We start from the raw sequence: 26,907 nt of genomic DNA, 5'->3' as shown, positions 1-26,907 counted from the left end.
AACTGGGGCCACGTCGAGAATTCAATCCACAAAAAAACCCGAATAAAATTTTTGTGTGCCGTATGGCTGGTAGTGATCAAATAGAGTCTTGTGGCTTGCGACCGCAGTCAGCTACACTACGCACAAAAAAGTTGGCTGGTATGTAGACCGTCACGCGCGGTGTCGACTACGTAAAACCCCGGGCAGCAGGAAAGTCGCCTCTCATCCTCGTTTCTTACTTGATCGCATGCCAGCGATCTCCATCGCCCAGGGGGGGGTCTCTGTGGCGAACATAATCACGAATAGCCAACATTGAAGTTATTCGGCCAATTGCACTGTGCTGTGCTCAGTGAGACAAGCAAAAAGCACTCAACGGGGAGGGGGCTCGTGATTAAAAAGTACCGGGGCCTAGCCGAGTGGGAAACTCCCGCGCGCTGCCAGTTTGAGATACTTGGTTGTGCTAGACTCCCTAACAGCCAGCGTAGCGGCGGCTGCGGCGGAATTGCTAAGGGGATACTTCCGGAGTACTGCTTCCAAGGCCAATTAGACTGACGCGCCCGGGCTCAAAGGAGAGCACAGGAGCGGCGAGCTTACTGGGCGCAGAAGGGCCGGCCAGACTATCGAGCGGCTGCACAGAGGGGCCCTTGCAGAGGGCCTGCTACTGGATCTACCCCGCTATTGGCCTGCCAGGTCTCTCCCTACAGTGGGTGCTACTAGTGATAGCACTGCTCCAGCGGGCTTAGTTGACGTCTTTTTTTTCGCGCTCCCCCCCCATCTTTTCGCCTTACCCCAGCCTAGATCGCTCGCAGCTGGAGCAGCCACGGGGCTTCCGTCGAGTCGAGGCTGATATTGTAATCATACCTTAACCACATCTTATAGGCCCTCCTTTCGCCGCTCTTATTTTACTCCCTCCTCCGCCCATTTCCACAACGCTGCATCATTTATCGTCGCTCACAGTCTCTCCAACCGCGAGCGAGCGTCGCGTAAACCCTCCAACATGGAACAAGTCCATGGCGTCGACGTCAGTTGGATGACGCAGGGCTCGCCCAAAGGCATGTCGCTTTGCCACCTTTCGCCGCCCGCCTGTTCAAAATCCCAGCGGCGCGATGATGATTGCTTGACAGATGATGATATTGGACATTGGAAACTAACAATTCGCATAGATAAATTCAACAAGGCAGTCTTCGCACCTACTAAATCCCCCGTTACCACTGTGCAACCACGAAGCGTCCCCAGCGATCCCCCGCCCAAGCTGAGCCCTTCATCAACTGCAGAGAAAACCGAGGCCAAGCCTGAAACCAATGGGAAGCCTGAAGTGAACGGGAAACCCACTGGCCAAACGCAGCCAATTCCTGTCAATGGCTCAAGCAACGCCAGGCGTCTCTCCCGATCAGGCTCGGTTGGTGAGAAGAACAGCTCTAGCGCGACACCACCTCACCGACGCAACTCATGGTTCTCTAATATTTCAGCCAAATTCTCAAGCTCAGCAGCCCCTCAAGCAAATGGAAATGGCCATCTCCTTGGCCATACTCAACAGCAACAGCCCCAGCAGCCGCTTCCGCAACAAAACCAACCAGCGCCCCCAGCAAATTCGGATCCTCCCGTTCCAAAGATTACGCCAACCAAGAACGCGGTTCTCCAGCATGGACTCAAGCCGGAAGGAGACGAGCCGTACACGCCAGCCCCACCGAAATCCGGCCAGGCTGGACTGCTCGGCGTATTTCGCCGCCTGTCTTCTTCATCAGGAGGCGGTCCCCTTGGCCCCACTGGCAAGATCAATCACGGATTGGTGGAACGCCGCGTTTTGAATGTGGATCGTGGCCGAGAGAGGTGTCCTATTGCGGAGTTGAAGGATAACAAGCTGAGACGGGTGTCATTCCTCGTTGATGTTGAGATTGCACCCATGCCAAAATATGCAGATGGCGAGCCAGAGCCTAAAGCAATCTCCGACCTTGCTCAGAAGAAAAAGTTGAGCGAAAAGGGCGAAGGGGAGGCATTGAAGAATCCCAAAACTGCCGAAGCGCAAAAAGAAGCCTCTTCTTCCTCAACAGAGAGTGTCACTGCCGAGGCAAAACCTCGCGAAGCAGCCGAGGCCAAGGAAACCAAGCCGATGACCAATGGCGCAAAGGAGACGGACAGCCCAGACGACTCAAATGCCGCTCCAAAGGACACAACAAGAAAGAAGGAAAAGAAGAAGCGAAGCGAAGAGGAACGAAAAGCCAGAAAAGAAAAGAGGCGACGACTTGCCGAAGAAAGCGGACTCATTCCTATAGAGATTCATTATGACACCGCTGGCTCTCTAGAGTTGCTCAATGGCAAATACCCAACGACATTGCCGGTGACATGCCCGGTCAGAATCTATCGGAGATGCTGTCAACTTCGCGAAACGCCCATTCTTAAGAAAATCACCGAGCAGTTGAGCGATACCAACAACGTTTTACCCAATGGCTCCATAAACAAAATAGATCTAACTGGCTACTTCATGCAGCTGCAGGACCTCATCACACTGGGCGATTATCTTGCTGTTGTGCCCGTGAAAGAAGTTATTTTGCAGAACAGCGGGCTTACTGATGAAGGCGTTCGGGTCATTCTTGCTGGCCTCTTGGCGGCGAAATACGCAGAGCCGTCAAAGCGCAGGAAATCCAAGTTCCTCCCTGTGGAAATGGGTGGAGTGGTTGAGAGACTTGTGTTGAAAGAAAACAAGCTGGGGCCGGATGGCTGGAAGCACATTTCGCTCTTCATCTACAAGTGCCGGTCGCTCAAGTACCTCGACCTCGCTTGCATTCCATTCCCTCGTCAAGCACCCGCCAACGCCAACGCCGCTCTTCAGAATGGCGTCCATCTCCCTCTTACCATAGGAGACATCTTTTCCAGGGCTCTCGCAAATCGCCCAACCGGATCCACTCTCGAGATGCTTAGTATTGGCGAGACTGAACCTAGTATGGAGCAACTTGGCAAGATCATAGACGGTGTGATTAAGTGTGGCATCAAACGGCTCGGTATGGCTCGCAACCCTCTCGACGAGGAGGGCGCTCAGCATGTGGTAAGATATCTTAAATCTGGGAAATGCGAAGGGCTTGATCTAGGTGGAATCGATCTCAAGGAGCACATGGATGTTATTGCCTCGTCAATCAAGGAGACTGATCCACTATGGGCGTTGAGCATGTCTGATTGCAACATAAACCCCTCGACTCTCTGCAAGATTTTGCCCATCTTGGCCAAGCTACAAAATCTCGTCTTCATTGACCTTTCGCACAACCATGATCTTTTCCAGTCAACACCCAACGCCGTTGGCCTACTCAGAAGGTAAGATTCCATGGTACTTGAATCATTTATGAGAAAGACGAATAAAGAGCTAACGCAGCTGTAGATATCTACCCAAAATGCAGACTCTCAAACGGCTTCACCTGTCGGATGTCGGCATGACATCCGAGCAAGCCATTGCAATCGTCGAAGTTGTACCGGAAGCTGAACACCTTTGCCACCTTAGTCTTCTCGGAAACCCCGAAATTATGGCACTGACCAACGCCAAGACGGAGGAAGCTCAAGAGGAAGCCTGCGCGCTGTATGCATCGCTGATGGCTGCCGCAAGGCTGTCTAGGAGCATGATATGCGTGGATATCGAAGTTCCCAGTGAAGACTCTGGCGAAATTGTCAAGGCGATGGCAAAGCAAGTTGTGGCTTACTGCTTGCAAAACATTGAGCATCTGCATGATGTCGAGATCAACAAGGTAGTGACTACGGCGCTCGCCGAGGCAAAGGGGGAGACTGTCGATGGCAAACTCCCCTCCTATCCTGATGTGCTAGCACATCTCGTCGGCCAGGATGTCCTGTTCCAGGATGATCCAGAAGACGATGGTTCAGGGCCTGACGAAGACTACGTCATTGGCGGTACAGGTGTGGTCAAAGCACTTGCTTGCTGCCTCAAGAACCGCGGTGACGAATCCCGTCGGGCGTCTGGTGAATTCCTTCGGGAGCTTAGCTCTACGGACGAAGAGCCTTTTATCGGTCCCAGGCTTAAGACTGGTGGCAAGGCCAAAGATTTCTCGAAACACTTGCTGGCCGGCGCTCGCAAGATCCGTCTTCGTCTCCAGCCAGCACTGAATAAAGCTAGAGCTAACCCGAGTGATGAGTTGAACCTGCGGAAGCTGACATTCTTGGACGATACGCTGCAAGGTATCATCAAACGATTCGAAGACGAGTACCCTGATACTCGCGAGCATCCTGAGGATGCAGTAGCCCATGTACCGATAGCTCAAGGGGAGAAGGAGGTATTATCATCGTCGCCGCCTGCTGGGGATGATGCGGTGGCAGTTGGCTCAGACGTGGAAGAAGAGGGTGAACTTCGTGAGCCCAGACCCCTCTCGCGTAGCAACTCAATTCTGGGCAGGAAGCTGGCCGAGGAAGAAGGTCGCGTTCACCGTGCCGGCCACAGATTCCGATCCGGTATCACCGACCATGTCAACCTACTCTCCACCCTCGACGACGTGGAAAATGACCCCAACCACGTGCGTGTGCTATCCGATCTGGCAGACGATGTCGGTGGTGAGTTCTTGGAATTGGCCAAGCAGAAGGGCGCCGTTCAAGCCTTTAAGGACCACAAGGATATGCTGTTTGCAGCATTGAAAGATAGCGACCCCGAATACTGGGACAGATTTGTGGAAGCACAAGGCAAGGCCCGGGCAAACATTAATCTGCCGGGAGCCGAAAAGAATGGAGAGAGGCCACAACTTGCTCGAAATGACGAAAGCGCCATTGCAGACTAAGACGATGTCGCAAGGGTTCGCACACGATACTATCCTAGCGACTCTCCTCCCTCTTCCTTACACGTCTCTACGAGATTTTTTTTTTTACATGCTTTACCTATGATTTGTTTTTCTTTGCATTTTCTTTCTATTCATCTCTCATCTGTCTTTACCTGAAGAAATGAAGAGTTGCGTTTTGAAATTTTTGGATATTGCTACTAGCGACAAAAATGCATGGCAACGGCGCTCTTTTTATCTTTCCTTTGAGGAAGGAGTTTCTTGTTGTTATTTTTTTAGTGGATTATCGATCATTGATCATTGGGTATGATTGGGTTTATCAGGCGTGTGTATGTGTATCCGGCAAGGAGGGAGGAATCTGAATGGGATTAAGAGTTATCACTATGGAAATATTTTATTACTTTGTCTAGCATTTTTTGCCCTTCTTTCTTTCTGCATGGTGAGATGGATATTGGTATCTGGTCCTCTGCCCCGTACAAAAAGCATACGAAAAGTTGGCATTCTTTCTTCATTCTTTCTTTCTCTCGTGTGATTTGGAACAACAGAACAACAGAGTATACGTAAAGGTTAGGAATAGTTTTAGGGTTCGAAAACGATTGGACTGAGTACAGCTATCGTGTATGAATAGTGGTTATTAATAAAGCATACCTATTTGGCAATGTTGTGATTACAGCTAGACTTGCTGAGTCGTGTGCATTCTTGTGAAGTTGTTTGATGACACATATCTGTAAGATGAAAAGTAGACAACTTGCTTCGGTCACTTCGTCATTCTTATTGATGCGTCATACAGCGAATACAATACTGCTGCTAGGCAGCTCAAGCTACGTCCAAGGCAGCTTCTCAGCCGCGACTCACTGCCGTTGACTTACATCACCAAAGCTAGCCACGCTAAGCAGTCATGTGTTGACACACAACACCGCCACCAAACTATGCTTACTGAACAATTCTATCCCCTTTTCCTCCACATCCGTCATGTCCGTATTTCGGACGAAAGCTAGAATTATCCAGCAAGGTATTATCTAGCACAGAGCTGAAATGAAAGGAAGAGCATTTACCCAACCAGCCCGGTGGCTGAGACCAAGGCCACCCCAGCCCATTTTCCGCCACCCCAAGGAAAAGAGAGGTCAGCAGAATTAGACGGGAGGTGATTGGACGGCAAACTCGCGAATTCGACGGGGGGCGTTGCATCATTTTAGGGGGATCGTGTGATATGTTTTAGCACTATTGGGTGGCACTCTATGGTTTGCGACTCAAGTTTGCGTATAGTAATATTATATGGTCTTGCATTAATTCCAGTGTTGGGGAAAAATGTACCTACATACAGTGAAATATGATGTTACAATGGCTCGGTGGCAGATCCCCCCTTATTGCCGACTACGAGTACGACAATCCCACACCGTTTCTCTAAGCGAGTCGACTGTGTAAGATGAAGATGCACAATGCAAATCCTACGAGGCACCACGCCGTGGTCAAGGCGCAGCAGGAATGTATAAAAAGGTGATGGATAAAAAATACTACAAAATAGGCACCAAAGGGGGATCAGCTGGGTATGATATAACGACACGCTCCACACAATGCCAAAAAAGACTCCAGCTTACGTGACTCAAAACGAATAAAAGCAGCTTACGCCAAAACCAGTAGTTTTTGCATCCTAAACAGGCAGTCCCGCCCCATCCCGAGCAGCCGATTGGCCAACTCTCTTAATTGTTTATTCTTTTTCCTTCCCCCAGACCCCCTGGCGGTGGAACGACTTTTAACGCAACCATGAGGTGATGTGACTCTGTGTGTGGCTACCTGCTCGCAACTTTTTTTCCTCTTTTTTTTTTTTTTTGCTCTGCCTCTTAGTAGTATACTCCCTTTTGGCGGGCTGTTAAACCTGGTAATCTGCCATGGCTACGTGCCGGATCGGTCTTCTGCTCAAGGTACAAGGAGGGTACCTGCGTAGATCGGCCGCAGGGCCTTCTCTTCTGGGCGAATTGTGTGCTTGCGGGATGTAGACGATCAAGTACAGTTATATTACCTTTTCTGGGTCTTTGTTGTCGTGATGGGATAGTGTAGTGTATGCTGCCTAATACTACCACTGTGTCTTGTACATCAAGGTACGCAGAAGTGTACTTTGTACTGTCTCTGCCTTTTCACTCTGTCTCTTTTTTTTTTAACCTCCACAAATACGCCGGATTAAAAAAAAGCCAGACAGCTCATAAAAGGGGAAAAGGAGAAAGTAAATTTTCCAACTAAAGCAATACTGAAATAAAAAGAAATAATAGGTAATAGTCCATGTGTTGGTAGGCAAAAAAAAAAAAAAAAAAAGCCCACAGTACACGCGACAAAGTCCTTGCCGCTCAACATGGGGTTAAATAAACGGAGTACTCCGTATTACACTTTATTAATAATGACTAGGCGGCCTAGCTGATGGGCTCATCCAGCTTTCTTAAACAGCTTCCTTTCACATTCTACTTAATTCCTTTTTCTCTCCTAATCTCCTAATCTTCTTTTCCTTTTTATTTTTCCTCCTCTCCTCTCCTACTTATTTTCCGTCTTCCTTCCTGTTTGGAACATCTCGCCCAAAAACTCGTCCAAAATACACCACTACAGACAAGACAGCAGTGCACCACCAACGGTCTTACACTGAACATACGATAAATCTCACACCAAAAAGGCCCCCCTTTTACACACACTTCTATTTTTCACAGCCAGCCTCTTTCCCTCTCGCAGGCTCCCTCCCAAACTCACACACAACAAAATGTCTCCCACATACACAATGTCCGCACACCTGTGCCGCCAGTTCTACACATCATGGAACCAGTCTCGCCGTCAAAACGCCTCGACAGAAGCAGTCAAGTCAGCCGCACCCTCAACTTCACCCATCCTACTGCCGTCTCGCTCTCCCACGCCCGAGAAGATTTCTGAGCGGAGAGGAAGCACATCGTCCAACTCGTCAAGTTCATCGTCCCTGTCGTCTTCGCCTCCTAGGCATTGATGGGCGTGTCCAGTCATGACTTGAAAAGAGTTTCTATGTGGTTTCTTTTTGTCTTTTCTCAAAGTGTCTTGGCGATTTCGTTTCTCAGGGGGGGAAGGGGGATCAAACTGTTTTTGCATCATCGAATTTCTATCTCATATTAATCATCATACCCGGCATTTCGCGATGGAAATCTCACTACCAGGAGTCGCCATTATTAGCCCCTTCTGGTAGACGGGCATCACCGTGCAGCTGCCATGCTACCTCTCTACGTGTCATTTTCAATCCGACTTTCAGATTTGGTTTTTCCGTTTCTCAACAAGACATGATATGATATATGTCTTACTGCGAGTTCTGGGCGTGTCCTTATACTCCATCATCTCTATATCTCTCATCCGACTCGGTTTAGTTTACTTGGGAAAGGGCATCGTCCCCTACGGTTAGGGAGTTTTAGCATCGAGAAATAAATTATTCCTTCAAGTTTCAAAACAAAGGCTCATATGTATGCTGCTGAGGCGCCATGTTGTAATCTGCTAGTAAACATGCTAATGTCCCATAACCCTGAAGTTTCCATGCAAGTTGTATCCAATGACAGCAATGATCTCGCAACCCCAATGCACAGTAGCCGTTCATAATTCTAACCAGGGCACGATGATGTCCATCCTCATCATCCCTTACTACAGGGATGATGCTGCCATCGTGTTGACAGTGGGTGGGAGAGACATTCTCTTCTTGATTCGGCCATCATCGCCGCTGTCTCCGGGCGACTCCTCTCCCATCATCACGCTGCCCTGGATTCGTCGCTTCGCATCTTGCTTCTCTGCCTCCGTAATGTCCTTATCATTCTTCCGCATATCTGGTGTCCACTGAGGTTGGTTGGGTGAGTGACCAACTGACATGCCGACTCGAACCTGCAAGAAATATACAATGTAAGCAATCTGTCTGCCGACTTTCAAAGTGAATAAAAAAAGACTTACCAATGTCTCGAGAGCTCCGTTAGAGTTATCCACGAGATCATCGTCAAATCGCATTTTACCGGGTTCAAATAGCACCAGCAATGTGCTGCCACCAAATGCAAAGTAGCCAAGCTCCTCAGCGCGACGCACACGCTCGCCTTCATTGCGTGTAATAACTGTGCTGCCCACCATCATGGCACCGACACAGATAACCATGACCCGCCCGTGGACCTCGCTGTCGATCGGCACAAGCACTCTCACATTCTCGCCGTAAACATCCAATGCTGAACGAATCGCCATCGGGTTGACCGTGTAATACTCGCCGGCAATGGTCTTAGGCTTACCCATGACACCATCCACGGGAATGTGAAATCTGTGATAATCCTGAGGGGCCAGTCGGAAGATACCCAGAGCACCATTCTCGAATCGTGAGACGTCGTCAGGGTAGGCATCTCCAAGTAGCCTCTTCATGTTGAATTCGCGGCCCTTGACCCAAATTTTGGTCGCCTGTGTGATTTGGTTGAAGACAACGCTTCGACAATCCGCCGGCGAGACAATAATGTGAGGGTTATCCGGCGCTGAGCACGGCCTGGCTCCAGGCTTAAGCGCACGATAGAAGAATTCGTTGAAATTCTTGAATTCTTCAATCGGCAACAACACCTCAGACATGTCAAGTCGATGAAAGTCGATGAACTTTTCGATTTCGTCTCGCGAAGCAGGGTCATCAAACTTCTTGCCCTGCTTGATGCTCAAATTCTTCAGCATTCTCCGAACTAAAGATTCAATTATCAGTCAAATGCTTGAATCTTTCTTGTTACCTTACTAAGATTAACCAATGGGTCACTTACTGCGCTTATTCTCCATATCTCGCGATTTCAGGCCCTTGTAAAGGAGTCGAATGCCCAGTCGCACGTAAACACTCATCTTCTCCTCGTTAATCTGCCCAGTGAGGCGATCCTGAACCAGAATATTTGCCGAGTTGGCACCAAGCTTGTATCCACCATAGGATATTTTGGTGATGACTTTTGAGTACCACTTCCTTTGCGCTTGGCTAGCCGTTACAAAACCTCCCGCGAGGACAGTATTGACTTGGCGCCAGTCTTGACTAGCACATGTAGCAATGTGTGTGATGATATCGCCATCGCTGCGTTTGTTGAGACGAGGTTGATGGCAGATGGGACACTCTCGAATCTCCACAACGTGTTCTTCCTTGCTATCTTCTCTGTCAAAATACCCCTCTTCCCCTTCGTCGTTTGGCGTGGTGGCCTCTGGTGGTGGCTCGACCATAATCTGAGGCGTCGAATCTCCTGAGCCTTCAGAGCTCAGCTGTCCGACCGAATCATCAGATCTAGAGAGGCTGAGGTTCTTGACGTCCAAAGTAGGAGTCTTGGGTCCCGATCGGCTCTTGGCTTGCAGCTGGTCTTCCAGACAGAGGACGGCTTCGTCAAAGGTCAGCTCCCATGAGTCTTCATTGTCAGCAGCCTTGTGGGGGAAGCGTTGGAAGAAGCTGTCGATTGTGGAATCTTTCAAGGTGGAACCCAGAGTATCAAGCATTGTGCTCAGCTCGATCCTGCTAATGAGACCACTTTCGTCTGTGTCATACTGTTTTAATAGCGCTCGCCAGAATTGCTGGCGGAGAGCTGGATATGGCACATACTTGGCCTTGAGATAGATAATTGGGTTGTGCTTGCTTTCCCACTTGTCCAGGTTCTTCATCTTCAATGGTACAGAGTACTCTACGAAATCGATATCTTCCGTATCCATCTCCGATGGTGGTTCAACGACGGAGTTGTTGAGAGCATCCGCGGGTGATAATGATGTACTACTAGATTGTGGACCGCTTCCGTCGCCGTTTGAGGGAACAGATCGAGGAGGTGGCCCTTGTGATCGCATCATCTTGCTTAGGCTTGATGTTGACGAAGAACGAGACACTCCAAGACGTTGGAGGCGAGATTTTGTGGCAACTGGGGCCGGTAATGGCCCTGGCTCTGGAGTTCGGACCTCATACAACCCTGTTTCCGGGTTTGCCTGTGGCGCTTTTTCTATAAGAGTCTGAATAGGCAGGTTGCAAGAGGCGATGAAGTCGTTGCCAGAGTATTTATCATGGTCAATGACCGTGAAAGCGAATGAATATTGCTTCTCGTGGCCCTGGACGGGGAAAATCATCTTCTCGTTGAAGACTGGGTTGAGGTTATGTCGAACCCGCCTTGTGCGGTACGTCTTCTTGCCAAGAGATGCTACAACGAACGGATCCATATCGAAACCTGTCCGGGTCAAGTTGGACTCTGGTGGAAGATCCGTGATCTTACAGACTTCAAGGTAGATGATTCCCACAACATCAGAGTCGCCATTGGTAAAAGCGTAAGGATTCTGTCTTCTCTTCTTCTTCAGGCCTTTGATGCGGAGTCGCCGCCGGCGCTTCTCGGCAGTCTCTGGTTTGGAGGGATCTTCGGCATCATCGCCAATGTCCTCCTCGAGCTCAGTTAGATCGTCTTCATCGTCATCCTCGTCGTGGGATGATGTGACTCCCAATCGCGTTGTCCCGCTCGGGGATAGTAGTGGGGTCTCCGTTGGTGTGACATTTCGGGACGAGCCGACAGGGACCGAGCCAACAAGAGCATAGAACTTCTCAAACAGCTGCTGGTGAGAGAGGGTAGGGTCTGTGGTGTCAAGCAGAGTGAACTGGAGCTGCACCTCGCCGGATACGATACTCGTCTTCTTGCCGGGACGCTTGCTCTTGAGGGGAAACCAGCGCGGCTCTTGCTCGGGAAGTTCGTTTTGGAAGATCTCCTCGAGCGCTAGATCAAACTCTCCAAGATAATCCTTGCCAAAACGGTCTTTATCCCAGCATATGACATCGAGCACCAGACTTTGTACAGAGTTGATGGGCAGCTCTTCGATAACATTCCATTCGGGATTCAGCGTTTTGGGGACGGAGTGGGTGACAACACGGGAGTCGCCAAGCGTAACCACGAGATACTAGAAAGACGAACAAATAGTTTGTAAGCTGCTGCTCATAGCTGAAATATGCGGTGTGTTGGCTGTGCAAAGGCAAAGCATTGAGGGGAGGGAGTCAGGCAAATTGCGGTGATTATCTCCTCAATTATGCGCCTTGGTTGAGCTCGTGATAAAGTCGCAATTATGAAGGTATTCCTGCCACTTGTACTTACCGGATCCGAGGTCCCGCTACGGTCCTTTGCTGCCAGATTCCTTGCCTATGAAGCCTCACGTCTTAGCACAGTACCACTCTCGTTGAGGCTGCGAAGCCATGGCCATACCCGCATGATGACAACCTTGAGGGCCAGTCCAGAGGCTGGGCCTCCCATGAGGCCAGAGCCGTCGTTCTTTGGTCGCATTGGGCTCTCGCTTCTTGAATTCGCACCTATAGATGGAGATGGAGAGGAGGAGAGCAGACGATTCGGGAGGATACGCATGGCAGGCGGAGCTTGTGCAAGCTTGGGTGGGCAGAGAGCTACACACGTCCAAGTTGCTTGTGATCGTCGATTTGTAGGGAGAGGAGGGCCCCGAAGCAAGCGCTATGGAAGCTGGTTGGCGGCGGGCTGTGCTGGCGATGGCAACGACAGTTGGAGGCGCACTGTGCTACAAAGCTCCCGAGTCGTGTACTCCAGCTAGGGGCGCTTTAGTGAGGATTTGCAGCAGCGCAAAGAATGTTGGCGATTCCCTTTTATTATGAACGGCTGAGAGGCCACCGCTTGTGAAATTAGCTAAATAACATCAGCCTCCGGATGGCCTCGTTTATTATTCGATACCGCCCCGGGGTCCCGCCTCCACTTTATTAAGAAGCGAGACGGTCATGCAGCGCGCGCATGTTGGCAGAAGCCAAATATCCATTTGGATGGATACCAAGCGGCTCAAGGGCCGGGCCTCGGGATTACTCTGGCTAGATACAACAACCCCAGCCAAAAAATGAAAAAGGGCTGCACTGACGATAACTCTGATGAAGGATTCTTGCGTGTGTTCACAGTAACCAGGCGTGGCCAAAGCAGTAGTTTGCAGAGTCCGAGCCTCTGACGATGCGGCGAGGGCAGCCCGGTTTCATAGCGACGTCATCCGCATCTCTAAACCACAGTGTCTGGTTGCTCCAGCTTATACTGTTGGAGCTACTGCTCAGCTTCTGGGGTTGGCCAGACCCTTCTGACGTGATCTAGCTACGGTGTCTCAGTCGCACCACAGCTGTAGCCAACGGCACTCTCCTTACTCGCCGGTTGAGGGGATATATTTGCACATGCAGATACGGAAAACCTTGAGTGGCGTTACTGCGGACTTTTAATTACTGACAGCCCGAGCCAATAGCTCCCATCGGATTGCGCGAGACAGAAGGCACATGGAGGCGCCTTGTTTCACCAATATATCTCTCACATAATGCAGCTCCTGCTAGCAGTACGATGTAGTGATGCGCCGTCTTCGTGAGGCATAGGATTCCCTCGCACTCGCACTCGCTTGTGTGAAGGCTACGATAAGGGTTTCGACGGGCGGGCCGATAGTATACAGCATGCAGACCAGTATGTACTTGTATGCAGTGTCTAAGACAGATCCCACTTCCTCTTCGTGGCAGCCATGCTTTGGTCCTATCAGGTTGAGTGCTGACGCAAGAATCTGCAGCAAATCAGTCTGGGGTAGGCAGGTGGTACTAGTAGTAGCTAAGCGCAGACGAGCGTCAATAGCGTGCAAAGGAGGACTTTTATATATGCATCAGGCTGCTATTATATAGTGCATAAGGTACCTATGTTTATTTTACAATGCTAAAACGACTCAGTAAGAGACGTACCAGGGACGATATTTGTAATAAGAGCGTTCTCTGCGTCAGCAGCACGTATGGAATGGAAGCTGTACATCTCATCTATGACTGAAATAGAAACGTCTGATCCATTTTAGTAGCACCACTAATCTCCAAGACAAAGATGATAAAAATAATATGCATGTCAATCATATGACGTAGCACCCATCGTCAATGCCAAGACTGACGAATAACTCTACATAGTAGGTAATATTTAAGTTTCCCAGCACCCGTCGATGCTCACTCGATGCTCATCTTACCCTGAATGATGAAAGCAGTTTGCCACAGCCTTGTGAAACTCCTGACCAAGCATGAAGCGGAGCACCGTGAAAAGCCACTAAGACCAGTGCATACTACTTCGTATACTACTAGCATTTCCTTTAATCCTTGGAGAGCAACATGTGAAGGGATATCCCACTAAAACCCCCTATTGCAGCGCCTCGTATCCGCAGTAATGCTCAATAGTCTGTCGTCTGTGCAGCAGTGATGGGGAAATGAAATAACGATTTTCCCTGCTTTGTTGGGGCAAGATCCTGGTCCAAGACAAGCAATTGAGGCGACTTGCTAGCGGGAGAAGCAAAAAGGAAGATCGAGATCTTTGTACTACTGGCACGTGATAGGTACTGTCAGATACTGGGTGCTCTTTTGTTGGATCGATAACAGGGCGAAGAATCAAAAGTTCCCTCTTTTCGTCTTGTACATGTCATCAATTTAATTTGCCACGACATCCATATCCCAATTGCAAGAATATACAACCTATTATAGCACCAAGTAGATAGCATGGTGTCTTGGAATTCGAAGAGCTGCGAGCACCAAGTCCGCCCCAACAACTAAGCTAAGGATTCGGCCACTCCATTCCAGACCCAGAGCTGCGGGAAAAAAAAGGATGATGGTACAGGATAGTGCCTCATGCCCATTGTTTAGGTAGTATTTTGTAGAGTAGGAAAAAAAAGTACACATAAATATGAGAAATTAACTGCTGGGACCCGAATACGGCGTTACCTACTTTGGCATTAATTTATAGCCCCTTTTCAGTATGGTCACGCCACCTGTCATTTTGGAGTGCGGGCAGCTTGCTGGGCTGTGGGAAATTTGATTTTTGGTGCCGACCTCCAAGGTGGGTAAAATCACAAGCTCCCCGGTTAGAATTCTAAACTTTCAGCGACAATTCCCCGGAGCCTTCTCTCCACACATTGCGCACGCGAGCGTCACAAGTGAAGCCTTACACCAGCGTGTCTTTGCTCTCCAGGTCGATGTCCGTCTAGGATAGGTAGCTTCACACAGCTGGAGAAGCTATCGCGAGCCGTTTTTTCGCCGCAGAACAAACGAGAGGCTCACGCAAAAAGCAGAGCATCTACGTCAGGCTGCGTCGGGGCCCGACCCAGCATCACTTTTTCGTCGCCACAATGTCATCACCATCAGGATCCTCCTACAGCGGCAAGCGCAAGAGAAACGCTGCCGCCGTCGCCGACCGCAACCTCCAGGATGGCGCTCTGCAGACTTCCTCGCGAGATGCCTCGGGCGAGGAGGGCGATACCACCGCACCAGAGACGTCGCGACAGACCAGACGGACCACCAATGGCACGAGCTTGAACCCTAACAAGAGACAACGGGCCAATTCAGACCGAGTTCTTGACAATGGCAACAGCAACAATGTCGTCGACCCCGGTGAGCCCAGTGACACCACTGAAGCCAGCGTCGACATTGCTGAGAGGGTTGGTCGAAAAGCGCGGAAGAGCGTATCCAAGGATGTCGAGGAGGAGAAGAAGAAGACCATGCCTCCGCCTCCCATTGGCGAACTCACGCATCCCGTGGGTTTCAGGACAAACGCCCCCCCAGTTGGCCGCAGCGTGAGGGTATACGCTGACGGCGTTTTTGACCTGTTTCACCTTGGGTAAGTGCTGCACTGACGAGACATGCATAGTGTTGCGTTCAAGTTGAAGTGGACGACGTACTGACCGGATCGATAGACACATGCGCCAGCTTGAGCAAGCGAAGAAGGCCTTCCCTAACACGACCCTCGTTGTAGGCGTCACTGGCGACGATGAGACCCACAAGCGCAAGGGGTTGACGGTCATGTCTGCCAAGGAGCGCGCCGAGTCCGTGCGACACTGCAAATGGGTAGACGAAGTGATTGAAGACTGCCCATGGATCGTCACCCCAGAGTTCCTCGACGTGCACCGCCTCGACTATGTCGCCCACGATGACATCCCGTACGGCGCAGACGAAGGTGACGACATCTATCAACCCATAAAGAAGGCTGGCAAGTTCCTCGTTACTCAGCGAACGGAAGGTGTCAGCACTACTGGCATCATTACAAGGTGAGCTAGCCCACACATTATTACTCATGGTTATTGCTTCATTCAATGGCTGACTTGACGTCTATACAGGGTCGTCCGTGACTACGAGAAATACATCACTCGACAGTTCAAGCGTGGCACTTCTCGCCAGGAGCTCAATGTCAGCTGGCTGAAGAAGAATGAGATAGACCTCAAGCGCCACGTGCAAGACCTCCGTGAGAATATTACCAACAACTGGGCCACGACTGGCCAAGAGCTTAGCCGAGAACTGAAGCAGTTCTGGCCCACCAGTCGACCACAGAGCCCAGCCCGGTTCAATAGCTCAGGAAGTGACATTGCACGATCTCCCACCACGCCTGGAGAACGAAACTCGAAAGAGTTTATCACTGGTTATGCGCTTGGATTGGTTGGTGGTGTGAAATCATGGGTTCGTCAACTTCTCATAGCCCTCTCCTTCTCCATCTCTACCCTCACCATACTGACATGACTCCGTTGTTGCAGATGTCAAAGAACCGAAGAACAGTAACGGATAGCCACCCCGCCAGCGATGACGACTCTGAAGAAAGCGACGGCAATGGAAGACCGGCAGAACAGAACAACCATGAGGTGGCCGCTGCAAGCCGCGCGTAGATTTAGCATCAAGGAAGTGCTCCAAATGTCAAAGCAACTGTGCGCGGCCATGTCGCTTCCGAATCGAGAGAATGAAGGTTATGGTGTCAAAACACGTGACAAAGAAGAAACGTGAAAGCCAATTTGTGATAATAGATGGATTTGTGGTACTGTTGGCGTGTTGGGCTTTGTTTTAGGGTTCCGAAAATGATAATCGCATATATGATTTTTTTGCTCCAATATTAGTATCTACTCTGGAGCGTTATACCAATATTCGAGTTCCGTAGTATTGGGAACTGTATAATGGAAACTATTTTTGTCATATGAAACACTTGTTTGCGAGGCTACGTATACGTATATGCAATGTTCTATCAAAGGCTGCACTTTAACTCGGTGTCTCTTTCTGCTTTGGTTATAGAGGCTTCGCTTTGATACTGACTCGGGGACACTTACATACACGAAGAGACGCTAAGTGAAGGAGATAGCCGAAGACGAGCTGAATGCAGACTTGATAGGGCTGCTGTGACGGAGGTTTACAATTACGACTCTGTGGTAACCAAAACCGGTCGACTGACAGATCAGCCTCATTGACGGGCATGACGGGCATGGGGGTTCACAACATGCCGATACGGCTACTACCATGCAGCCTTATCCTCATCAGGTCATGTTGTTGTTTCTCCTTTGTCCGAAGTCTGTCTTTTCGTCCGATGTAGGAGGGCTATGTAAGAACGGGATCTGGCTGTATGCCGCCGGTTGCTAATATTAGATTTTGTTTCGTTTCTTCATCCCACGATATTCGCTTAAAGTTCCGGTAGTCCGGTTGCTTCTGGTGTTGCTTCTTGCGGCTACTAAACATGAGGGTGTGAATTCTTGACAATCGCGGCGGCTAATGGCCGATGGGATGGGATGGGGTGGGATGCGTTACATTGTAAAGGACATAGTCGTTGTTAATGGGCAGATGTAGACGGCAGGGTATGTGAGAAAGGCATGCGTGTAAGTGCATGCGTGTACAGTCATACAGCAGCAGCCCTACAAGACAAGACGGCCGGCGGAGTGATTACAATATCTGCATATTCGAAAGAGGGAGGGGCTGGCCCTATGGCGTTAGCGACGGGATGCAACACTCTTCGTGCCATTTTCAGAAGACTTGTGTTTCGTTGATCGGCTCAGACGACATCCACATTTCCGCTGCTCGTTGTGTCGTAAGGCTTTGGAAATGAGTTGAGCATGGGCGGCGCGTATAAGCGACGAATAGGATGAGTTGCTGAGTTGATGTGGTAGTAGTCTGAGCGCTTGTGAACGGTTGCACTGATGGATGCTTTGCATTGGGCTGTGCTATTAATTCCACTCGTGCTCTGGATACGGAAATTCGCAGTGTGGGTTTACTTTGTTGGATGGTCCTCTAGGCGAAACAAGCGCGCTTCGCGTGGCAAGGTCTATAGCCTCACATGCAAGGTGGTTCTATATTCTCTTCTGAGGTAGCATGTCTGGCGATGTGCCGCACCGGCATTGCATGAGCGGTGGTACATTGCTCGCAAATCGTCGTGTGGTGGGTAGCCTCTTTGCTGGAAATGGTGTGGGTGAATCTCTAAAAATATCCCGCGTCTCATAGGCTAAAGCCCAATTTGGGATGCAGGACGTCTCTTAGTCTCCAAATCTCTCGCCTCTACTGCAATACGTGCAGACTGTAAGCGCCGAGATGAGGGATGGATGGGATGAAAGAGGGTAGCATTTCGTGGAAACAGAAAGCTGAGGTAGTATTCACAAAGGTATCTGAAAGAGTATTCCTGGCAAGAATACTACTTTTTCTTTTTAATCTATTGTATCCATATCCAAATCCTTAATTAGCATTCTGGCTCGCTTAGGTCCCGTACCTGGTAGGTTAGCATGTCATGCTGTATGTGATAGGTACGGCACTACGCTGTATGGGCCTGTCCTCTTTTTTCTTCCCACATCGTCGATCGTCTGATATGGAGGGACAGCTTCGCCACACCCACTCCCGGCACAGCAACCCAGCCAATGCCCTGTAGATGAGACGCATTATTACCCTCACTCTCTACGACTCCGGAGCAACTCTCAGTGAGATAAGCGCTGGCGGGCAAGATTGACAAGGTTGGAGTAAGACCTGCAGCAAAACGTGGGACTGAATACCGCTACGTGCCGCTGCCACAAGGAAGCTGTTATTGTTCCCAGCACTCGTACCACTGCGACTTGTTTCTCGTGTAGCTGCGCATCAGGGCTCATGACATGTCTGAGACAAGCAGTTTTAAATGAGTGCTGCGGTCGCATTGGCGGTGACTCTATGCTCGAGTTTGTGAGAGGCATCGTAGGTACATGTACTGGGTACTTGCAGGCTATAGCGTGAAGGTATCACGTACATTGGAGATGCCACCACCACTATATGCAATCCCTCTGGATGCGGAATGCTTCCGGCGGTGCCCAATACAAGCTACAAAGTACATAGAATGTCCAAAAAAGATGAAACGAGTGTGTTGATCCCACATCCTTCGCCGAAACCCCTGCGACACATGACTTGTGGGGGAATTGCCTTCGAGTGATGGATTCTATCAGGGAAAGTTGGTGATGATGCCTCTGCCCACACGATAGGTATGAGGCCGGCATTACGACGAGAATTACTGCTCCTGGCGGGAAGCGAGTAATGAGATGGGTAATCCAAAGTAATCCAAGTGCATACGAAATGTTTGGTAATCATACAAAGGGCAGGTGAATAGACATTTGCGTGAATCCTTGCGGCACATCGCCTCCAAGTAATACTCGCAGCGGGCGCTGACCGCAGTACCGAATGCCATGCCCAGCACCATCACTGTAGTATCTTGCATCTCCTGCTCTCATTTCCGAAATAAGGCAAGGGGAGCTGCTGCCGCAAGCCGTACTCAGTACCCAAGTAGGTACTTAGCGATGCACTAGCGACGCACTAGCTGGATTGGTAGCTCATCTGGCCCCCAACTCACCCGTTAGCCCGCAAATCTTTAGCGACCACCTGCTTGGTTCATCATCTCATGTCCTTGGGCCTTCGGAGGGAAAAAAAGACACGAAGAGAGCGTGGGTTGTTGGCGGAAAAGGATGCTTTTCTTCGAGTGGCTGAGATGAGATGAGATTGGAGTTGGCCAGATCTACAAGGATGCTGCTATGCACATAGACTATACTGGCGACTAAACTCTAGGGATAGAGCGAGACAGACAGAATCAGAAGGCAGAGGTAGAGGTACAGTAGAGATTAAGAGGCAGAGACTAAGAGGCAGAGGCCAAGGGCAGAGACTAAGAGAGACATGGTTCCTGGCCACGGTGCATGTATGAGGAACCAAACGGCTGGTTTTCCTCCTCCCTTCGCTCCTCCACCCTCCCGGGCCCATCAAGTGATGTGGACGTTCCGGTGGTCTATGGATCTTGGTACGCAAAAGAACCGCTTCCAAAGGACGCTATTAGCACCGTACCGCCTATAGTTCTGACCACAGCGGACTGGATTCTGCGGTCGCTGCAAGCACGGCACTCCTGCGTTTGACGGCGGCGGCTTCACCAATTCTCATCGCCATACAGCGAACTAGTTGACCTTTACGGAGCACAAAGGCGGGCACTCTCGGGCTCCACGGGAGCGGGCCATGGCCTCGTGGACGCGGAGACTACTTGTCCATCACTCATGTCTCTCTTGGGATTGCACTAGAGGGAATGGAGTGCGCATGTTAACCAAACCCCTGGCCCACCAGGACGTCAGCTCTGCGCACGATGGACACTCGAAAGATGGGGACCTTTTTCAGCTCTAGGCCATCCTTACATCTTCATTTGCAGCGCTCCGCCAGCTGAGGTGCCAGAGGTGGCTGCCACTACGTCGTTAGCAGACCCGGTGTCCTTGCTGAAACCAGAGGCACGCTGTGATTCGTCGCTTCGGGACCGTCAAAGGCAGGGAGGAGGTGCTCATGGCAACTTCACCGATATTCCCAAGAGTTTTGAGCCGTGTTCGGAGGGGCATCAAATTTCCTAGTTGCTTGCTCTTGCACGGAGGTGACCGATGCCTAGCAGATGCCTTCTCAGCCGCAGGCCCCCTTTTGCGCAAGGAAAAGCAGCTATTTTGTGCGATGCAGGAGGCGGCATGAGGACACTTGCATAGCACAGCGCATACGCATTAACGAGATATACGAACCTTACGCATCATCACCTGCAGGTTGAGGAGGTGTGAAACCGCTGTGTCAGTATTACTGCAGGATCCTTTCTAGAACGGAAGCATAGAAGAGTGCGATGCCCTCTACTGTACAAGGTACTGCAGCAAATCCTTCGAGCGTAGTAAGCGTTTGGAAAGGTGGTCCTTTGGCCAGTGGCTCCGGTGGGCTGGGAACACCAAAAGCTTGCCCAAAGACACGGACGGGGAAACCTTCTTCGCCCACCCTTGTCTCCCCTAGGCTTGGGCCTACTAGACTAGCCGCCGATGCGCAAAAGGGAGCTTTGTTTACGGGCGAAGCATACACCCCGGCTGATGATCATGAACCATTGCGCAAACCGCGCTGCCATTTCTAGTCAAACGGTGACGCACAGTATTTTGTCTAGTCTAATTTGTTACGTGATGCGCGCATCGGAAGAGAGGAAATGCAGTGCCGGCCTATGAGAATACAGCTCGGTGGCAAAACAGAAGACACGCCTCTGTTCTCGTGAACGTTGGCAGCTCTCAGAAAATCCCGGTTTCACTCACGCGATGCCCTGGGCGCCAACCACCGCTCAAGGAGACTTGCTTTTTGTGGCTGTTGGCCTGTCGGGGAGAGAGAGAGGCCCCACTGCCGTCGGATTTCGCTTCAGCAATAGAGCCCACACGCGCTCACTCTTGTATTACTGCTGCCAGCATTGCGCAAAGGAATCAAGTACTCTACTAGTACAGGCAGACCAAGCAGGTATTGTGCTACGAGATCTACTGTCAGCGGTAGTTGTCGCCGGAAAAAAAAGAACGACTTCTGCCCCTGTCATTCGTCGCCAAGCGCGCATTTCACGAGAAGCAACGGCGATGTCTCACAATTGCTCATACAGCCTGCGAGCCTCAGCAGCCGGAATTAACACGAACTGTAAGGAAGAAGCAGTGCACGGTTAAGGGACCCGAGCGAGAGCCATTCCCATCTAGCAACCCCGCTGGAGCCGCGGGACTGGGACCTTGACGCCATACCCGCGCCGTCCTTGGGATCCCCCCTTGCTGGCTTTCTCTACCGTCGGGACCGATGCTCTGCCCTACCCTTTGCAAAGTCAGCATGTACTTTCGTACATCTCATTAATTCCGTGCACAAGCCTGTCGTACCAGCCCACGGGAAAAACTGGGACAACTGTGTTCATCCAGCCTGTCGCGCATCTTGAAGCCCAAAGAGGAGATCAGCGAAGGCGGACGCCGCCCTGGCCTGCATGTCGATAAGAAGCAGCGTTCTAAATATATCCTCCGGCGCGCACGTCTAGTCAAGCCAATGTCTTCCCCTACGAGCGGTACGACGCACATTGTATGGAGTTATGTATGGCATAGCAGGAATCCTTGTGTGCCCAACTACTTTGGCGCGGCCGCAACACCCATTAATCATGGCGCTGCTTATGACAGGCAGACATTTTCTTACCCCCTCCACTGCCCGCCACCCTCTCTGCTGTGCTGCGCCCAATGAAGTTGTATGCAGCCGGCATACGATTTGCAGCGCTCATCTGGACGGAGCATTTTAGTTTCTACCCCAGCCATGGCCCGTTCGCTCCCGCGGGCAGGGCTGGCTCAACCACGCGGCGGCGTCTCCACCAAGTACCTCCTACCGACATGGTTCTGTCAGCCTCGGACCGGGTATAGCTAAGCAGTTGGGATGGGGGTGCGCCAGAGGGATTGGATTCCCCCCGGGCTGCACGTACTTGTACAGGTACCCAGTACGAGCGCCGCGGGAGCTGATGCTGTCGACACCGCTTTGGGAGACAGAAACTCATACCTTGCCGTTTTATCTGGTTTTACATGCACCCCATAGCTCAGCTGCCAGCCCACGGCTCGTCATGGAACCGGGATCATGAATCCAAGGGCTTCACCATGGGAGTCCGGCTATGTTGGCCCGCCGGGGTCCCGTTTACTCCCACACATCAACATACATGTAGACTACTTGCGCGCTCTCTCTCTTTCTTTGCCGCTACCGTCACCACTGCCATACTCCCATACTCCAACACCCGCAGGTAATGCGTTGTCCTTTTCCTATATTTGTCTCTTGAAAGGCATCCAACGTCGTATCCCTACTGGAGACGGTGTTTTGTGAACTAACGAGGCTGAGGCTGGGCGATCGCCGACTCTCCTCCCACCCCAACCCGCGGGTTTACTTCCTGTCGACCACTTTTGTCTTTCCTACACCACCAACATACCCTTGCTCTCTTTTATCCGTTCTTTTTTTTTTTTCTTTTTCGAGAGAGACTCGGCATTTTAATCCATGATCTTTACAGCTTCTCTTCACGTTACGGCACTAGCAGTACCTCCTCGCAGCCGGCTGGGCTGTGTGTATACTAAGATAGACTCTTGTGCTCCACGACTCCCCGGTACCTGCTTCCTTCATCTTTATTAACCTGCATCTCATCTTTGATCTGGGTTATCCACAATGGGGAGCCTCAGGAACATTATGAATGTCGAAGACGACCACGCCGACTCTCACTCCATAAGAAGGGACCGAAGGCCAACTTCAAGAACATCCATCGATCAAGATCTCTCCGTCCCCATGCCCAGATATAACATCCCTGTGGATCTCTCCAGCCAAACATCTCTTCCTCACCTCATTCACCCCGCAGCACAACCCCTGGGATATAATAACCATCCTGGAGGCCGTCGACGCAGCAACACTAGCACTGACTCCATGGACTCTTCCTATGGGCAGGGTCAGAACCATTCATCAGCATACTACACCGGAGCAAACATGAGGCCCATCATACCAGGAGGCTCTTCAGGGGAGCACCCTGTCAAGTTGACGCCCATTACTGGAAGAGTCAGTCGAGCTAAGAAGGGAGTTCCTGTTCATACTTGTGATACCTGTCGACCACCAAAGGTATGTTACTCATCGTCGTCTCTTACCTCTTATGTTTTGTAAAGGGTATATGCTAACATGAGACCTTCTCTTTTCACTTGGAAGACATTCACAAGAGCAGAGCACCTAAGGTATGTCGTTGCTCAACACACTCTGTCATCTCATCCTTTCATCATCGAATGTCTAACTCACCATCTCATCTCTCTAGACGACATCAATTGGGTCATCAGCCACCTGAACTATCTTGCACAGTCTCTGGCTGTAAGAAAGTGTTCCACCGCAAAGACCTATTGGACCGACATCTGCAAAGGCAGTAAGTCTCTCACCTGCTCCAACATCACCTCAACGACTTGAACGAGTGCTGAATATAAGCATCAGTGGCGAACAAGAAGGTAGACTGAAACGAGACTCATCCCGACGACGACGATCTGGCAGCAGTCCAGCTCGACCTTACAGCAGCTCACCACCAGCTCCCTCGATGCAAGCAGTCTCTCCTTATGTCGCCGCCGCTACAACGCCTGCCTCTAGTATGGGAGTAGTCGCTGGCCACTGGTCATCGGTCAACAGGTCGACGCCGCAAGGAAGCGTAATGCAATCGCCGCACATGCGAGATACACAGAACACATATCAGATGGCAGATATCGGTGTGGTCGACCCCAGTATGGCCGTACAGATGCCGGATTCCAGAGTTGTCTCTGGTTATAACGAAGCTCGTCCTACTGGATTGAGCGCTTTGAACCCCCCCGTCCCCGAGCTCTGCATGGCTGAAACTACTTCACCAAGCATCACCTGGACGGATAGCTCGGGCATTCCATCAACTGCTTCAGGGAGTGCTTACTCAACCCCTGCACCTGGCAGCTCCAAGTTTCAACATTCGTCGGGTCGAACTCACAACACCGAATGGACAGGGCAAATTCCATCATATACCACATCCCCAAGCCCCGTCATCGCCGATGGCAGTTACGCCATGTCCTTTGCTTACGCTACTACCCCTCCGCAAGTTTATTCCTCAGTCTACGGGGATAACATAGGGACTCCCTTTCCTGCCTACGAACACGCCCCAAGTCTCTACAGCCCGCATCAAATGCTCGATACTTCAGTTCGTAGCATAACCCCGCCACATCTGATCGTGGGTCAGTCAAGCGAGACTCTGATCGCAGCTCCGTCTGCGCTGCCTGTAGACCGCATGATGTATCCTCGCAATAGCGGCCGTGAGCCTGTAGATGCTCTTGGTCTATATGCCTTGATGCCAGCGCCTACAGTTTTAAGCCAGCAAATTCGAGACATGATTCCAACTTACATCGAGGTATACTGGGATAAAGTGCATTCTCAGCATCCAATAATCCATAGACCAACATTTGAAAACCCCACGAATATGCCTGAAGATCAACTCGAGATACTCAAGTGCGCCATGGCGGCTGTCGCCACTCAATTCCTCGAGCATGTGGAACATCGCTCCAATGGACACCAGCTGCATACCTATGCGATGGATAAGGCAAAGATGGTAAGAGAAACATGAAAATCATATCAACTACAATGAACGAGCAACAGCTAACATTCATAATTTAGTATACCGACTCTGGAGCTCCAGAATGGCCGATTGTGCAAGCTACGATTTTAGGCGAATATTATGCCGTCTTCCGAGGAAGGAACAAGAAGGCATATCAAAAATCGCCTCGCTTTGAGGCACTCTACCAAATGGTTAGTCCTCGCTAGATTTATTGGTTCTCGTTCATCAACCGACGTTTCTTTCTGCCCTCAAGTAAAGCGTTTTGTTTTGTTTTTGTCTTCTTTTCTTTCTGCTATGCTGTTTTTTGGGATTCTTAAATCTTTTTCTTGCATGATTGCGAGCATCTCATATCCCCCCTTCAAAATCTATGTTTTCAAAATTTCATTTGAATTTTTTTGCTCGATATCACTTGGTTTTTTTCTCTACTGTATAATTTTCTTCTTCTTATTTCTCTTCTCTTCTTTTATTTTCTCCTTTTTACAATCGTTTCTTAATTTTTCTTCTATTTATTTTTCTCCTTTTGAAATCTGGCGAAACGAAAAGCATCATCTTATATCTTACTCATTTGTACCTTGAATGCAGGTCATCAACGCGCAAACTACTTACCCATCGAACATGGAGTCGTGCGACCCTTCCCAGCAATGGAACATTTGGGTCCATGTGGAATCAAGGAGGCGCCTATTAGCTGCCTGTTTCCTGCTTGACGTCCATGCGTCGTCGTATTTGGAACAACCTCGTACCGCGATTATGGGCCTGGACTATACAGACCCTGCGACCCTTCCAGTGCCGCTGTCAATGGGCACATTACATCTGTGGGACGCACAGAACTATGAAGAATGGAGTCGCATGAGTCAAAGTGCTATGCCAGAGACTATCGGAGCGACGAGTCTTGAGCATATTTCTGCTGCTAATATCGCATCGATCCCCGCCTTTGACGCATCTCTGTTTTTGCTCGCATTCGTTCTGCAGCTCCCCCAACGACAATCTCTTACAAAGGTTGATCTTTTAGACAATGCTTCAAGTATTAGCATGAGTCACTTCAGAATTATGAATCTGTTCCCAGATTCACCAGTTGCAATGTCACATCTTGCCCTTCATTATACTCCGCTGCATACCCTCCTGTCAGTCTCCGGCGACAGCTGGGTTTTCAACAAAAAGGTGCTCCAGGCTACCGAGTTCATGGAGCATCAGAAAGAGCTCGAGAAATGGCGAGACTCTGGCAGTGCCGCTGTCGCGACCGCCTTTGCCGCTCGAGCTCTCAATCTATTCCTTGGCCTCTCGAGATTTGCGAGCAAGGATGGAAGCGCCTCCTCTATACCTCCACGTTTCCAGCGCGCACAGCAAAAGGACATTTCCGACTTCTGGGGCATTTACGTCTGTGCTCTCATCTGCTGGGCCTTTGGACACATCGGTATCAGCCGCACTGAGACAAAGGCACCAACTCGAAAAGCCGCCATACAATGGCTGCTTGACGTGTCGAGCATGGAACCCGGCCAGATCGAGGAAATGACAGTGCGGAATAAGCAAATTGGTTCTGGCGCTGTGAGCCTCGCGCGCGCATCGCTCGAGAAGGAATGTCTGGGTGGACGTAATATCTTACTTGCCGATGCCGTCGGCGTTTTGAAGAAGCTTGAAGAGGGTGATAACTATAGACGATTTTAGGGAAGTTTTTCTTTTTTCTTTTTTCTTTTCTTTTGATTTACGGATTCTTGTTTTGTTTCTTTTTATCTATTTGTTTCTTTGTTTTGATTTCATTCTTCTTTATGATACACATGAGTGTGGTATTTATTTTTCTCTCTTCTCTTTCTTTCTTTTTTTATAGCATGATTTGGATATAACGGCCGGCAAATGGTTTTAATTAGTTAAAGAGAAGGATGCATTAAGTATTTTTCAAGGCGCATGAAGCGTTTATGGGATTTGTGGGCAGCTCATTGGGTCATGAGCAGGGAAGCGGGCATGGAAAGCATATATCAAACGGATTGGACGCATAAGATAGCAAAGAGCTTTTTTTCGAATAT

At 50.2% G+C, this 26,907-nt stretch overlaps 4 protein-coding genes across 4 annotated transcripts; 3 read left to right on the top strand and 1 right to left on the bottom strand.

Annotated features, from left to right (window-relative positions):
* Positions 1-976: 976 nt before the first annotated feature.
* On the top strand, positions 977-4,745 carry GGI43DRAFT_380223 (protein phosphatase regulator GIP3; the record flags this gene model as incomplete). The annotated part of the gene is made up of 2 exons (XM_083202951.1): positions 977-3,285; positions 3,350-4,745. 2 exons carry the CDS (start codon positions 977-979, stop codon positions 4,743-4,745), a joined length of 3,705 nt encoding a protein of 1,234 aa, XP_083063839.1.
* A 3,366-nt stretch (positions 4,746-8,111) lies between these two features.
* GGI43DRAFT_236747 (phosphatidylserine decarboxylase-domain-containing protein) lies at positions 8,112-12,630 on the bottom strand. The gene is made up of 5 exons (XM_083200610.1): positions 11,936-12,630; positions 11,828-11,872; positions 9,506-11,636; positions 8,679-9,430; positions 8,112-8,612 (listed from the first exon to the last, which is right to left on the bottom strand). Exons 1-5 carry the CDS (start codon positions 12,089-12,091, stop codon positions 8,379-8,381), a joined length of 3,318 nt encoding a protein of 1,105 aa, XP_083063838.1. The 5' UTR covers positions 12,092-12,630; the 3' UTR covers positions 8,112-8,378.
* Positions 12,631-14,369: 1,739 nt separating this feature from the next.
* On the top strand, positions 14,370-16,581 carry GGI43DRAFT_236837 (choline-phosphate cytidylyltransferase). Its single transcript, XM_083200611.1, has 4 exons — positions 14,370-15,349; positions 15,426-15,776; positions 15,846-16,182; positions 16,257-16,581. The coding sequence occupies exons 1-4, from the start codon at positions 14,862-14,864 to the stop codon at positions 16,383-16,385; spliced, it is 1,305 nt and encodes a 434-aa protein (XP_083063837.1). The 5' UTR covers positions 14,370-14,861; the 3' UTR covers positions 16,386-16,581.
* Positions 16,582-22,634: 6,053 nt separating this feature from the next.
* Positions 22,635-26,670, top strand: GGI43DRAFT_236694 (uncharacterized protein). The gene is made up of 6 exons (XM_083200609.1): positions 22,635-23,400; positions 23,485-23,510; positions 23,588-23,692; positions 23,758-24,883; positions 24,949-25,080; positions 25,472-26,670. The coding sequence occupies exons 1-6, from the start codon at positions 22,960-22,962 to the stop codon at positions 26,549-26,551; spliced, it is 2,910 nt and encodes a 969-aa protein (XP_083063836.1). The 5' UTR covers positions 22,635-22,959; the 3' UTR covers positions 26,552-26,670.
* The last annotated feature ends 237 nt before the right edge of the window (positions 26,671-26,907 follow it).

Source organism: Trichoderma evansii (assembly GCF_050947405.1).
Source record: "Trichoderma evansii strain SZMC 28006 chromosome Unknown GGI43scaffold_3, whole genome shotgun sequence".
Taxonomy (NCBI): domain Eukaryota; kingdom Fungi; phylum Ascomycota; class Sordariomycetes; order Hypocreales; family Hypocreaceae; genus Trichoderma; species Trichoderma evansii.
Note: the sequence above shows the minus strand (reverse complement) of the source record. Positions and strands in the feature narration are given on the sequence as shown.

Excerpts from the sequence above, each read along its gene's own strand:
- GGI43DRAFT_236747 (XM_083200610.1), bottom strand. The coding sequence starts at position 12,091 with ATGCGTATCCTCCCGAATCGTCTGCTCTCCTCCTCTCCATCTCCATCT. Across the intron at positions 11,637-11,827 it reads GTAGCGGGACCTCGGATCCG|TATCTCGTGGTTACGCTTGG; the intron begins GTAAGTACAAGT and ends TCGTCTTTCTAG. Across the intron at positions 9,431-9,505 it reads AGATATGGAGAATAAGCGCA|TTCGGAGAATGCTGAAGAAT; the intron begins GTAAGTGACCCA and ends TTGAATCTTTAG.
- GGI43DRAFT_236837 (XM_083200611.1), top strand. The coding sequence starts at position 14,862 with ATGTCATCACCATCAGGATCCTCCTACAGCGGCAAGCGCAAGAGAAAC. Across the intron at positions 15,777-15,845 it reads ACTACTGGCATCATTACAAG|GGTCGTCCGTGACTACGAGA; the intron begins GTGAGCTAGCCC and ends ACGTCTATACAG. Across the intron at positions 16,183-16,256 it reads TTGGTGGTGTGAAATCATGG|ATGTCAAAGAACCGAAGAAC; the intron begins GTTCGTCAACTT and ends CCGTTGTTGCAG.
- GGI43DRAFT_236694 (XM_083200609.1), top strand. The coding sequence starts at position 22,960 with ATGGGGAGCCTCAGGAACATTATGAATGTCGAAGACGACCACGCCGAC. Across the intron at positions 23,511-23,587 it reads ACAAGAGCAGAGCACCTAAG|ACGACATCAATTGGGTCATC; the intron begins GTATGTCGTTGC and ends TCATCTCTCTAG. Across the intron at positions 25,081-25,471 it reads TTGAGGCACTCTACCAAATG|GTCATCAACGCGCAAACTAC; the intron begins GTTAGTCCTCGC and ends CCTTGAATGCAG.